The sequence below is a fragment of the Lissotriton vulgaris genome, chromosome 11, assembly GCF_964263255.1.
Source record: "Lissotriton vulgaris chromosome 11, aLisVul1.2, whole genome shotgun sequence".
NCBI classification, from domain to species: domain Eukaryota; kingdom Metazoa; phylum Chordata; class Amphibia; order Caudata; family Salamandridae; genus Lissotriton; species Lissotriton vulgaris.
This window is the reverse complement of record NC_141699.1, coordinates 968,199,847-968,212,093: the sequence shown is the minus strand read 5'-3', so window position 1 is coordinate 968,212,093 and position 12,247 is coordinate 968,199,847. Positions and strand designations below refer to the sequence as shown.

General features: G+C 45.5%; 1 protein-coding gene across 1 annotated transcript in view; it reads right to left on the bottom strand.

The window, feature by feature from the left end:
• Positions 1-11,959, bottom strand: part of CLRN1 (clarin 1) — a 101,482-nt gene extending 89,523 nt beyond the window's left edge. Inside the window, exon 1 of the mRNA XM_086944145.1 lies at positions 11,575-11,959. Within this exon, the coding sequence (XP_086800271.1) occupies positions 11,575-11,827 (253 nt within the window). The 5' untranslated portion in view covers positions 11,828-11,959. The remainder of the gene's footprint in view (positions 1-11,574) is intronic.
• Positions 11,960-12,247: the final 288 nt, after the last annotated feature.

Below are 12,247 nucleotides of genomic sequence, written 5' to 3'. Positions count from 1 at the left end.
GCAGAGCCATCACAAGGGGAGGGTAGCTGGGGCTCTTTGCCCCAGGTCCTGGGCATTTTTTAGAGCCCTGTGCTCCTATTCCAAAACACATACTCTTGAAAAAAGCAGACCTGGCTTGTTTGTTCATGATGCAGGGGTCTGCAAAACCTTTGACCTGGGACCCACAAAAACATCAGACTACAGTGATGCCAGCCAGCTGTTGCATCATTTAGGGTTGAATCATAAGTTGAATTTTAAGTATGACTTTCATGTCAGTGCCAAATACTTTCTACCACATGATACCCATGTGGATCTCTTTTCCGCATGTCCACACCAACTCTACTTTCTCAATGAGCCACACCTGGAACACTCACATCTGCTAGTTGTCTTTGTGAGCTGTGTAATTGGAAGGTTAGAATATTGTGAAACACTTGACACGTATTATCTGCAGATAAGTAAATTACACCCAGCATTAATTTGAGGAAATATGGCATTATGACCAAAGGGTCTTACAACGAAAATGTTATGTACTAACTCAATCTAAATATGACATTCCTGTTACCTCACTCGTTCAAAAGGTGTACGTTTAATTCTAAAGGTTTTGTAGAAAAGTATGAATATTATTAGTTGCGGATATGCAATGCTGCTTTAACTTTTCAGTGAGAACAGGCACACAACAGGGCACATGCCACTTTGTGTAGAATATATTTGAAATATCAATTGAAAACTTGATTAAATGTCCACAAACAGATATTAGCTGTATGTTGACAACTATGACAACTTCTAAAAACTGAACAATACATTTCAATATCATATGTGTAGGAAGGTAGGATCCTTCTGCATGGTTAACCCTACTTTCGGCCTAGTGCTAAACTGTATTATGACTAGTCTGATTGGGATCCTGATAATCAGGACCCTAGTCTACCCTCTTTCTCTCTAAATTGTTGTGTTGAGTACTTAGGTACACTCCAGATTGGATACTGGAGAATCCTTTTCAGTCCCTAGTATATGGTATCCATGTACCTAGGGCATAGGTACCTCAGAGGTCTCCAATGGGCTGAAGCATGTATTATGCCAGCCATGAGAGACCATTCAACATGGCTTGCCATTGCATCCTGTGTAAGTTAGTGCATGCACCTCTTAATAAAGATATAGTTCTACTATATCTAAGGGTCACTGCACTCAAAACCTATAAGTCACCCCATAGCAGGCCTTTACAATCCTGAGGGTAGGGTGCTTGGTTCCAAGTGAGAGGGTGCCCCTGCATGAGCTGGACACCCCTGCAGCCTACAGAGTCCATTCTCCCGGGTTTTCGGTGAAGCAGACGTATACTATATAGAGGGGCATCACGTAATCACACGGTGAACATCTCGAAAATGGCTGCAACTAATCCTATCATGTAGGGTATCAAACATGTTGGAATCATACCCCCACACCATAAACAGTGTGGGAGGTATGATTCCAAGCACTGGAAGAGCCCTTCGTTAGGCTCTCAGTGTTCCCAGTACCAGCCCTCTAGTCCCAGACAGCACAAAATGGTTGCTGCCAACCAGAGAAACATTTATACCCTCCTGCTGCTGAACCTAGCGGGAGCAGAGATTGGAGGTGCTATAGACATCCTGTCACAGGGAGGTGTGACCAACTCCTAGACAGGGTTTAGTGTATTGGGACTAGGTGGGTGTGCTTGCCAGTGCCAGAAAGACTGCATGAGGGGCACATTTGGTGTCCCCATGCATAGTCCAGTTTAATCTCCCTTGGAGTGAAGGAGTCACTCCCCTGCATTTGAAGGCACTGCAACTAAGTCAACAGGTCTGCAAATCCTGAGCTCCTCCGGACTCCGTGGGCTTTGGAACACATGTGGTGGCTTTCCACAGCTCTCAAAGCTTGCTCTACCCTTTCACGAAGTTTAAGGCCAGTATCCCTTGTGGGTGTTGCAATAACCGAACCCCTGTGCACCGCGCCCAACTTGCAGTTGCAAAAGTTGTTGGCTTCTTTGCAAAAAAATCTTCGGGTTCCAAGTAGCCCCAACCTCGAGCATCTCCTGTGACCAGAATCTTTAGCCACATCGCATTTTGTGCATTGTGGCCTGCATCTTTTGGTGAGCTGCTTGCGGTCCTCTCTCTACTCCAGTGCCTCCTGCCCGTGAGTCTACTTGAGGGCCACGCATGTTTCTTTTGGCTCCCCTGATTACTAAGGGCCTGCCCAGACACCCCTGCATTTTCTGAGTCCTCTGGACCTTGTTGGTCCAGACATTGCTCCTTCTTTTATTCCTGCGTGGCTTGCCTTTGCCAAGGCTTGTTGGAGTGCCCGCTAGACACTGACCCCTCAGCACTCAACATTATACGTGGGACAGCTCGTGCATGGCTCCTCGTCTTTCTCAGCATTGCCTGGTTCTCACAGCTGCAGAGTCAAGGTCATTGTCATCCTTCCTGAAGCACCCGACATCGGAGGGCATTCGTCTTCCAGGTCTCCTGGTCACTCCTGAGTGGCATAGACTCTGTCCCCTCTGCTTTTAGGTACTCCTCTTCTAGAATCCACATTTGGATTCCCACAGACATTTTTTCCTCTTCCAACAGCGCCACTTTCCTGAAGTACTCCATTTGGTTCGACCGTGGTTTTCCGCCACCAATTCACATGTATGCACGCAGGTTACCTGGTGTAGGTAACGTGGGTACTAGGGTATCCATGGGTGGGGTGGCTCTCCAACCTTTTATCTTCCCAGGGGTTTCTTCAGGGTCCACTGGGAAGGGTCCCTAATCTTTAAAAATCCAACTCGACTTGCACATAGACTTGTAAGGAACATGTGGTTGAATTCCCTCACTGCACATGATCTTCGTGGGATCCCTATCTACTTATCTTGGGTGGTTATGTGGGTCCCTAGCATGTCTACGTCCTCTCAACACTGTCTTGACTCGAGTCGTGCTTCTTATACCACTTTCGTAGTATATGGTTTGGTCCCCCCTGGGGCCACTGTGTATTTTGTGCTACAAACTGTGTTTCTTTGCTTATGTATTGTGTGCATTGTGTTTATCTCCATGTAGGAGATAATGGAACGTACTAGAGAGTATAATATATATTTTTATAAATACTTGGTGTGGTTCTTTTTCACTTAATGTATACTAAAGCTGCTTTACGCTCCTTATGACTAAGCCCGAAGGCTGTTCTCCACAGCTACCACTTAGAGAGCTTTCTAAGGTTGTCTAAGACCTCTTAAATCGCCATAAGGGTTGTCTGGACTGGTGCAAAGTGCCCACTTACATTAGTGGACATCATATACCAGGCCAGTTCCCCACAATATGGTACCGTGGAATGCTGGCAATACTTCAGTTATAGTGTTACACTCACATTAGAATTGTTTTGTATGGCTAAAAATGTTAAGTTTGCAACAAACATAAAATCCATTCTTAATAACATATAACTTCTCAATACCTCATTAATTTTAATTACTACATGAAACATTTTCAAGCATTCTCAGACTTGGCTTTTACAATCACATTTCCTATTATAGCACTGTTTTCTAAAATGATTCCAAAAACCTTCCAATTTTTAAAGATACACTTATCATTAAGCAAGTTAGCAAAGCTACAACTCGTTCCATATCCTTCTTAAACTTTTCAAATTGGGGATTCTGCACAATTCTTTTCTCTTTCTCCAATAATGCACATAAGTAATGTAAGCATTAAGTAACTTATTAAGAGTTTGGTTTATAGGATACTCTGTCAAATGTGGTGGATAACCCGTCCATCATAATACATGCGCTACCAGCAATAATGCACTTGTTATATGGACGGTGTGTCATATGCCGTGGGTTGAGTTTTTGCCAGGGACAGACATCTGCTGCAGATGGAGTATTCCTTCCACAAATCTAAAGCTAGGAGGGCCTGATTCACAAAAGTAAATGTACACTTTTGTGTAAAAAAACAAAATTCAAAATTCATAAACTACAATTTAATAGCAATGTTATGACTTTGGAGACTCTACAGTTAGGGCAAAGAACTAAGCACATAATAACAGAGAACAGACATATCTTTTCATGAACCGAGTTCTACTCCCCAATTGTGGAGTCAGAAGTGTAAGTTTACCTTTGTGAATCAGGCCCTAAGTCTCTAACTGGTTCTCTGAAACTTAACAATAACACAGTTCCAATGTAAGACCTCCATTAGTGTTCATCTCACACAGCGCACCCAGCTTTGAAATAACTTTACAAACTCCGGAATAGAGAAAGCTTTATCTGACTTACTGTAAACTACGACAAAGTTAATTGCAAGATATTGCACCATAGAGGGCAATATTAGCAATTTATCATAAATGAACAAAATTGTCATGAAAAAGTAGCAGTGAGTAATTTCCAAATATAGTTAGCATAGTTTTAGGCATACATTGTCAAAGTTCTGTGTTTTTTTTGGCATTCGTGAACTATTTTAATCAGTTAAGCTACAATGAGACAATTGCATAAGACCAGTTATTTTGTGGACAAACGAGGGCCTAAATTTACAAAAGTGTGTGTGGGCATTTGTGTGATGCACCCTAACTATGAACCGCACCTTCTGGCTTTTATAATGTACAATAGAACTACAGCACATCAGTTTGTGCCACTTTTCTCAGCTCTGCCTTACATATGCACCTCAGTGTGATCCTAAGGATTTTGGGGGCCCCTGGCAAGAAATATTATTTTCGGGCCCCTTTTTGGTGCAACTTTGCATTTTATCACCCATTTTCTACTAATTTAACCTTCTCCATGCTCATGACGAGCTGGCACAGCGCTCCGGTGCTCATGACGAGCTGAGCTCGTCATGAGCCGTGGAACGCTCACACGCGGGGATAATTCCCCTGCCGAGCGTTCCACGGGAACGGGTATGGTCATGACGAGCTCAGCTCGTCATGAGCACCGGAGCACCGTGCCTCATGATGAGCTGAGCTCGTCATGAGCACCGGGCCGCTGTCCGCGCCCAACCACCTCCCAGCACAGCGGGGGAATATGCCCCGCACGGAAGGGGTTAAGCGCTAAGTTGCTGATCAATATTGAATTATATGTGAAGGGTTAAGAAACAAAAATACACAGAAGGGAGCTAGAGAGAAATTTCACTTTACCAGGAACGCGCTTCAAATGTAGAGACCCTTAGCAATTGCCCACAGTAAGTGGATGGATTCGGCCATCAAATCTGCCCATCTGCTTTTTGCCCTTTTTACTGTGGGTGAGCCTCACAACTGGTCAGTGGCGTCACTAGGGTTGGTGTCACCCGGTGCGGGTAACTCATGGTGTCACCCCCTCACGACTTACCGCATGGACCTCCTCCGCTCCGAGTCTGCCAGTGGAACACAGATGGCAAATATATATATGTTCATACAGTTTCTCTTTACTGCGTCATGTGATGAAATCACAGAACCATATTTTCATCTTGTGATTGACTGTCTCTTTCACTTTAAAATCTGGTTCCTCTCTTCTCTTTGTGGGGACTTGAAAGGCGCAGCATGAATGCTCTATTTTCTAACTGGTAACCCCATAACGCCTCCAACAGGCCAGAAACCCAAAAGAGAAATGGCACAGCCAGTGTACCCAGAGAAGCAGGGCCCCAACCGAGGGAATGACCAAAATAACAAATCACAAGTCAGCAGAAACACAAATCCACAGCCAAAAGCACAGGGACATAAAAGCTGCCACTGCCAGGATGGACAATAAGGCAGCAGGATGAAGACCGGCCAGCAAAGCAGGCATATTTCAGCCAAAGCAGTTCACTTCATAGTATACCTATGAGGTGAACTAACTGTGAAGTGAACCACCTGCAAGTGAAGTGACGAGTTCAAGGAAAGGCCTTGCCTGCTCCCTGCCTTGAGCAATGAATCATGCAGCCGGCCGTGTGCAACTGCAAGCACAATGCACCGCCTGGGTCAGGACTAGCCTAGGAGGCTGGAAGGGCGGGGCCGGACAGGGTCTTCTATTTATGTATGCGTTTTTATATAGCGCAGACTTTACCCAAAGGCGTCAGAGCGCTTCACATAGGAACAGTAATGAAACATGAGTAGAAAATTACAAGTGAACAAATTACAAAAGCAAACGTTAAGTTACAAGAGGCAAAAGTGACAATTGTGAGCAAACAAAATACATGAGGTTGCAAACGGTGCATTACGGGAGGAAAAAGTGACATCTGTGTGCAGGTTACAAGAGAAAACAAAGTATAATTAGAGGTATAATACTGCAATATATGGTTGACGCACAGGAACAAATGTTACCTAGGCAATGGTGGCACTTGTGCAAGTATCGAAAGCAAACAAAATGTACACCCCTGCAATACAGTCCGCTTCAATGAACAAAGCAACCTTTCCCGAGCCGAGAGCTTAATAGGCACGCAGCAGCTCATTAAAAACCCATCCCTGCCTTTGAAGGGTTAGAAACCCTCGAAACCGGCCGCACGCTTTCTGATTATATAATGCAATTTTGCAATGTTTGGCAAATTTGGCAATAAAGGCACTGGAAGCGCTGGAGGGTCGGCCAAAGATTGTGCGTGATTCACGAGCTGGCGTGTGATTCTTTTGAAAGCTAGATAAATTAAAAAAGCAAACAGTACTAACACTGTGTTAGCATCCTGCCTTTTGCCACTGATGACATCTGGGCTGTGATGACCTGCACTCAGAGAGCAGCGGCTTAAAGCAAACATTTCAAATGCAGGACGATGTCTTTTTCTAAAGGATCCCAACTCATTAGAAACCATTTTCCTGCCTTAGGTGATTACAGTGCGTGAACTTGAAAGGGTATGACATTTTAAATTGATAAATAATAATGAAATTATAATGTTTCACAAGCTGTGTTGATAGAACTTACTGATTTATTATGAATGAAAAACAAGTCTTTGGAAATGTGTGAGTCGTGCCCTTTTCCATTCTCATAGGTTTGAATCATTTAAATTATAAAAACTCCATTTAAATCCCTTTAAACTTTTATTTAGAGGTTTTACAAAGTGCCACTGTCAGTGCCACATTCTATGGAGCATTGTGATCTCCAGAACTCATTAGTGAAACGAAGCCCGTGGTGCAGACTGCTGTGGTGTGTTAAGTACAATCAGATAGGGAGGCCCTCTGTGTGTAATCTGCATACAGCTCATGCCATTGCCTGTAATATGCATGCATAGCTGGGTTCGGCTTCGGTTTCGTCACACTCACTCACAGAACAATTGCAAACCCTTCGTTGTGTGACAGTGATTGTGACCCATCTGTGCAGAATGCAGATGGCGGATGATGGTCTCATGGTGCACGTGCGATCAGCTACGGGCCGGGGTGGTGACGGTGGTGCGCTTGACTTGCACTAAAGCAGGTAGCCGTAGTCAGTGAGTGTGGTAGATTGGTGTCACCCCCAGATGGGGTGACACCCGGTGCCGTCCGCACCCCCCGCACCCCCCTAGTGACGCCACTGCAACTGGTGACTCACCCACGGTAAATGCAAGGTAAATGGATTGAACATTTTTACCAACATTGTCCGCCTTTTTAGATAAGGCTACTCCGACACAGCATGGTTAAGGGACCTTTGGCTGGTTACACATAAACATGAATGCACACATGAGAACAACGTACCTAAAACTCCTGTTGTGCACCGCCCTGTAATTGCGCATGGGTAGCAGGGCATACAGGAGACTCTGCAGGATTGCATTTTGACCTGGGGCCTCATTATGTTAGTTTACACTCATAGGGAAATAGGGTGTGTTTTACTGTTTTGTCCACAGTGACACTCCATTATACACCTATGGGAAGACTATCTTAGAGTGCAGTTTAGCTTCCCTTTGGCCTACACAGAGCTTTGACGTAACAAAATTGGATGGAACTTGTATGTCAAACCCAAATTTGAGAGTTCTAATACGATATCTGTACAACATATGAGTTAGTCAGGATTGTCATATTTCTCCGGCTCTGCTCAGGATCACAGCCCATGCCTTTTGTCACCCTGCTGTGCCAAGTTAATTACATTTCACTCCAGCAGCAGGTCAAAGGCCACCCCACAATTGACAGCACTTCACTTAGCTCCTGGGGAGGATAGTGATGGGGATAACGGATCATGAGAAAAACAATGGGGGAGGTAGAGGAGAAAGAAGCGGAATCGTCCTCCAAACTATTTGTAAATAACCAAATAGAGTCCCTCCAGGGAAATAAGAACCAAAGGAAAGAAATAACAACCTCGTTGTGGAAAGGAAAACAACTTCCTTTTAAGTAACCCTCACCCACCAGTGTTACCCCTTGGTGGCATGCTTTATCATAGGGTTCATCCTTAACCTACTACGGAAAGGGGTGTTCTATGACCAGCGAATCCACTGGAGCACTAATTGTATGAAGTTTCTATACACTTATGCTGGTTGAAATGGTATTAGAGTGGGTTTAATTGTGCATAAAAAGAGGTTTCGAAATATTTAACAAGTGGGAAAAAGTTAGTTTTCTCACACCCCTAGCCGATATGATTAAAATATGGGGATGTTGGGAAGCTCCAAGGTTATATGACCCACAGAGTCCCTGGTCAACTAGTTTCAAGCCCTACCCCAAGGCTTTTCTGCAGGACCTAAGGGGGTTGCTCCCACTCCTATAGTCAACTGATCTCTAAGTAATAGCAATTAAAGGATGAAGGATCTGCATCAGTCAGTCAGCTGTAACACTATACTAGTGGGCATGGGCCAGCACAAGTCCACTTAACAAAGGAGGGAGTCCAGATCTCTGGAGCCAACAAAGCAGGGGTCTCCCCTTTGAAGAGTTGGTGGAAAAGGCCCTTGCAATGATGTCAGTGAGGGGCAAAGCTGAGGCCCCAGGGGAGATGTGACCAGTGGCTCATCAGTGATGCCATTTTGAATTGTCCCAGCATGGTAAGCATACATTTTGGGGCAGGGGTAGAGAGATGATGTTGCACACCATGATAGGCCATACAGTTGCCCCCAGGAAGAGAGAAGCTTACACCTCTGAGGAGTAGTTGGGAGAAGAACTGGGCTTCTGCGGCTAAAAGGAGAGAAGCCCCAGAAGATAAAAGGTGAAAGGCTTTTGCAGATAGCCAGTGGAACCAGCTCCCTGTAAAGTCTGCAACTGTAGAGGGGAGGAGGCCTAAGGAGAGTGCTTTGGCTGTCAAGGGCTCACCACCAGGAGCAAAATGAACCCAAAAGCATGCACAATGGGGCCCGAGATAATGGTGGGAAAAGGTTTCAACCTTTGACGGCCCCAAGCTAGGCCTAGAGCAAGTGGAGCTCTGCAGCCCAAATACTTCAAATCCCCCAGGTGTGCAAGTCCCAGGGGTCACCGCGAAGAGGGTTTTCAAAGATTTGCCCTGGGAAGGGCATGCGTGGGGCCTCGTCACCAGAGCTCCAAAGGTCTGGAGATCACAACTCCAGAGCAGGATTTTCATTACAGAAACCTGGGATGCCCAACTCCGGGACCCCCACCACAAGACTTTGGGGAGTTCTGTTGTACCCCAGAGAGGTAAACCAGGAGTGCAGGATCCCAAACTCCAGGCCCTGAAGTGCCCTGCTGTGTGAACAGGGAGGAGGATTCTGTGATACACAACTCTGGGTGCTAGCAGCAAGGAGGGGCACAGGGGAGTGCCTCTACACTCTCCCATTCATGGTGTGCCTGCACCACTCCCCATGGCTGTCTCTAGAGAGAGCGGGCGGTCACCATAGGGACCAGCTGCCTGCCCACAGGAGCAAGCAGGGAAGACGAGCTGCCAGCTCCCATGGGCAGCTTACGATGTCTTGCTCATGTGGGCAGACGGCTAGAACAACCAAGGGAGGGATCCCTAGTCTGCCCCCAATGCATGGAAGCACGTGGTGGTGTCCTAGGGGGACCGGGCACCCCCAGGATATAAAACCACAAAGAGAAAAGGCAAACTAGATGCACATGTCTGTGAGGTACATTAAAGGTAACTAGCTGGAGCTGCTAATTTCATATTCATGCTCATGAGAGAGTGCAGCAAAATGCCCTGCTGTGCTGGTTATGGACAAAACAGACTCTTGCTCCTTGTGGTGATCCAGGAGGGTGGGGCCTCAACCAGCAACATAAAAAGAGTGTGGGGATATGCAGGGGGCCACAGCACCTCTCAAGGAGGCCCAAGAGAATGTTCTCCAGGTAACTGACCAAGGAAAGATGGCTGCCCCAGGATTTTCTTTAAGCACTACCCAGACTGCAGCATGTGCTTTACAGCTTGGAGAGCATTGCCCTCTCTGGGTTGAGCTTACGGCTGCATGTTCTGTGGTCTAAAGGTAGTTAAAGCAGACTCAAAAATATGGTGTGGTCAAAAATTATTTAAGATAGTTGTAATCAGGATTTGACAAATACTTTAATGAAAAAGTGTTCCACGTTACATTTTGGCACTGACTTCTTGCAAATAATTATGCACCAAAAGTTTAAGCAATGCTTTTTTCAAAAAATTTCAATGACAATTCTTCATGTAAGGGGTTGCTAATGCTGACAGTAACCCATGTTCCTGAGAGGCTGCCTTGTTTCACTAATGCTGATGTGAGCATCTTTTTCTATTGCCTGATTGCTCATAATAAATGCAGAAGAGGATGTCATACTTTACTACTCATAATGCAGGGATGTCATGCTTTATTACTGATAATGTGGGCACGTGATTGAACCCTTGACTATTCATAATAAGTGTAGAGGGATTATGGTTAAAGAAGTTAGTGATTGAATGAAGTATTACCATAACATGTGATTCAAATCGTGAAATGAGACAACATTGACCTAATGTAAACTGACACCCCCATATAAGGTTATGTGCTGTATGGTAGATGAATGGGGTGTACTGTGTATTTTGGGGTCATGAAACTTTAGGGGGTAAATGTTATGTTGCCAAAGTTATTTCCGCCCGTCTTATGTATATTTGTAAATTACTGTGTAGTATGAGTAGTGTGTGTGATAAATTTATTTTTTACTTACATAAGGGAAAACACAGACTGGACTTTTATTTATTGAGTGTTATTATTGTGTACCATTGAATGTGATTACCAGCCCACACCACCTCCCTTGAGGAGGGCTTGGACTGCTTTGCTTGTTACCCTGAGAAAGTCAAGTGCTACAATAGGGTGTTTGATTCCCAGTGGAGGGTGAATTTGGATCCATCACTTGTACACACCACACAAAGAATGGCCCATTTCATCACACCCACTTTTCTCACGCCTTAAAACGCCTCTGATGCCCCTGCGCAAAAACTCAGAAAATGTGAGCCTCTGTGTTGTAATTAGCTGATCACATCCTGATAGCATTTTTATTCCACTCTTATTACCAAAGAATGTTCCCCAATGTAACAACCCCTTCACATTTGCCCTTTTCACCTATTGTCCCTGGCTGCTGACGCTCTAGTGGCCTGCTTGTTGATGTAACTATTCACTCATGCATAATTAAAGGGGCACCCTGCCACCTGAGCTTGTAATCGTGTCAGTTATGTTCATGCATTTTTTATGTTCATGGGTAACGGTGCTCCAAAACCACGAAATAGGTCGGAAACACAATTGCAGTATTTAAGTTAGCAAATATTAAAAATGAACTTAAACACAGTGCCAATTATCTTAAGATATATTCACTATACAAATGTGCATATTTAAATACGTTGTACATTTTCGGATTACTCACATGAGAACTGGAAAGGCCTGGTCCCGAGCCCACACTGCCTGACCCTCTGACCCCGGAAGAGCCCATACTGGATCTCACCGATGAACTTCTCGAGCTCTTCCCCTGTGGCGTTGACCAGCTGGGCACCGGTCTTGCAGAGAGTCGTGCCTCGAACCCACAACTGGGTGCCAATGGCGGCGGCAATCCCGAGGGCACAGGCGAAGCTCAGCACGCCGGCCAGGCAAAAAATCACTTTCTTCTGCCGGGTTGGCATCTCCGGAAAGTACGTTTAATTCAGCGGGGCACGTGCTGACGGGAACACGCAGCGGTGCAGCAGCTCAGGCCACCATCCTGAAGCAAAACACGGACACCCCGAGGTCAGAACTGCGACGCTTCCGGTTACTCTCCCATGTTAGAAGCGTGCCTGCTGTTACTCACAAAACTAATGCTGAGGCTTAAAGTGCAGAACTTGTAGAATGCGCTGTCCTGTATCATAAAACAGCATCAAAGAGGATATGGTACAAAATGGTCCTTCGCTCTTAAGCGTCCTGTCGCCTGGTAACGAAGGGTTCGGGTAACAGATGCAGCCCTCCTGTAAGGCGATCGATGTCTCCGCTCTCGCCAAAGCCCTTCTGTGTGGTTGGACGAGCGGGCACCCCCGCTCCCTCTGTAATTTGTCTGCTGGCCAAGGCGA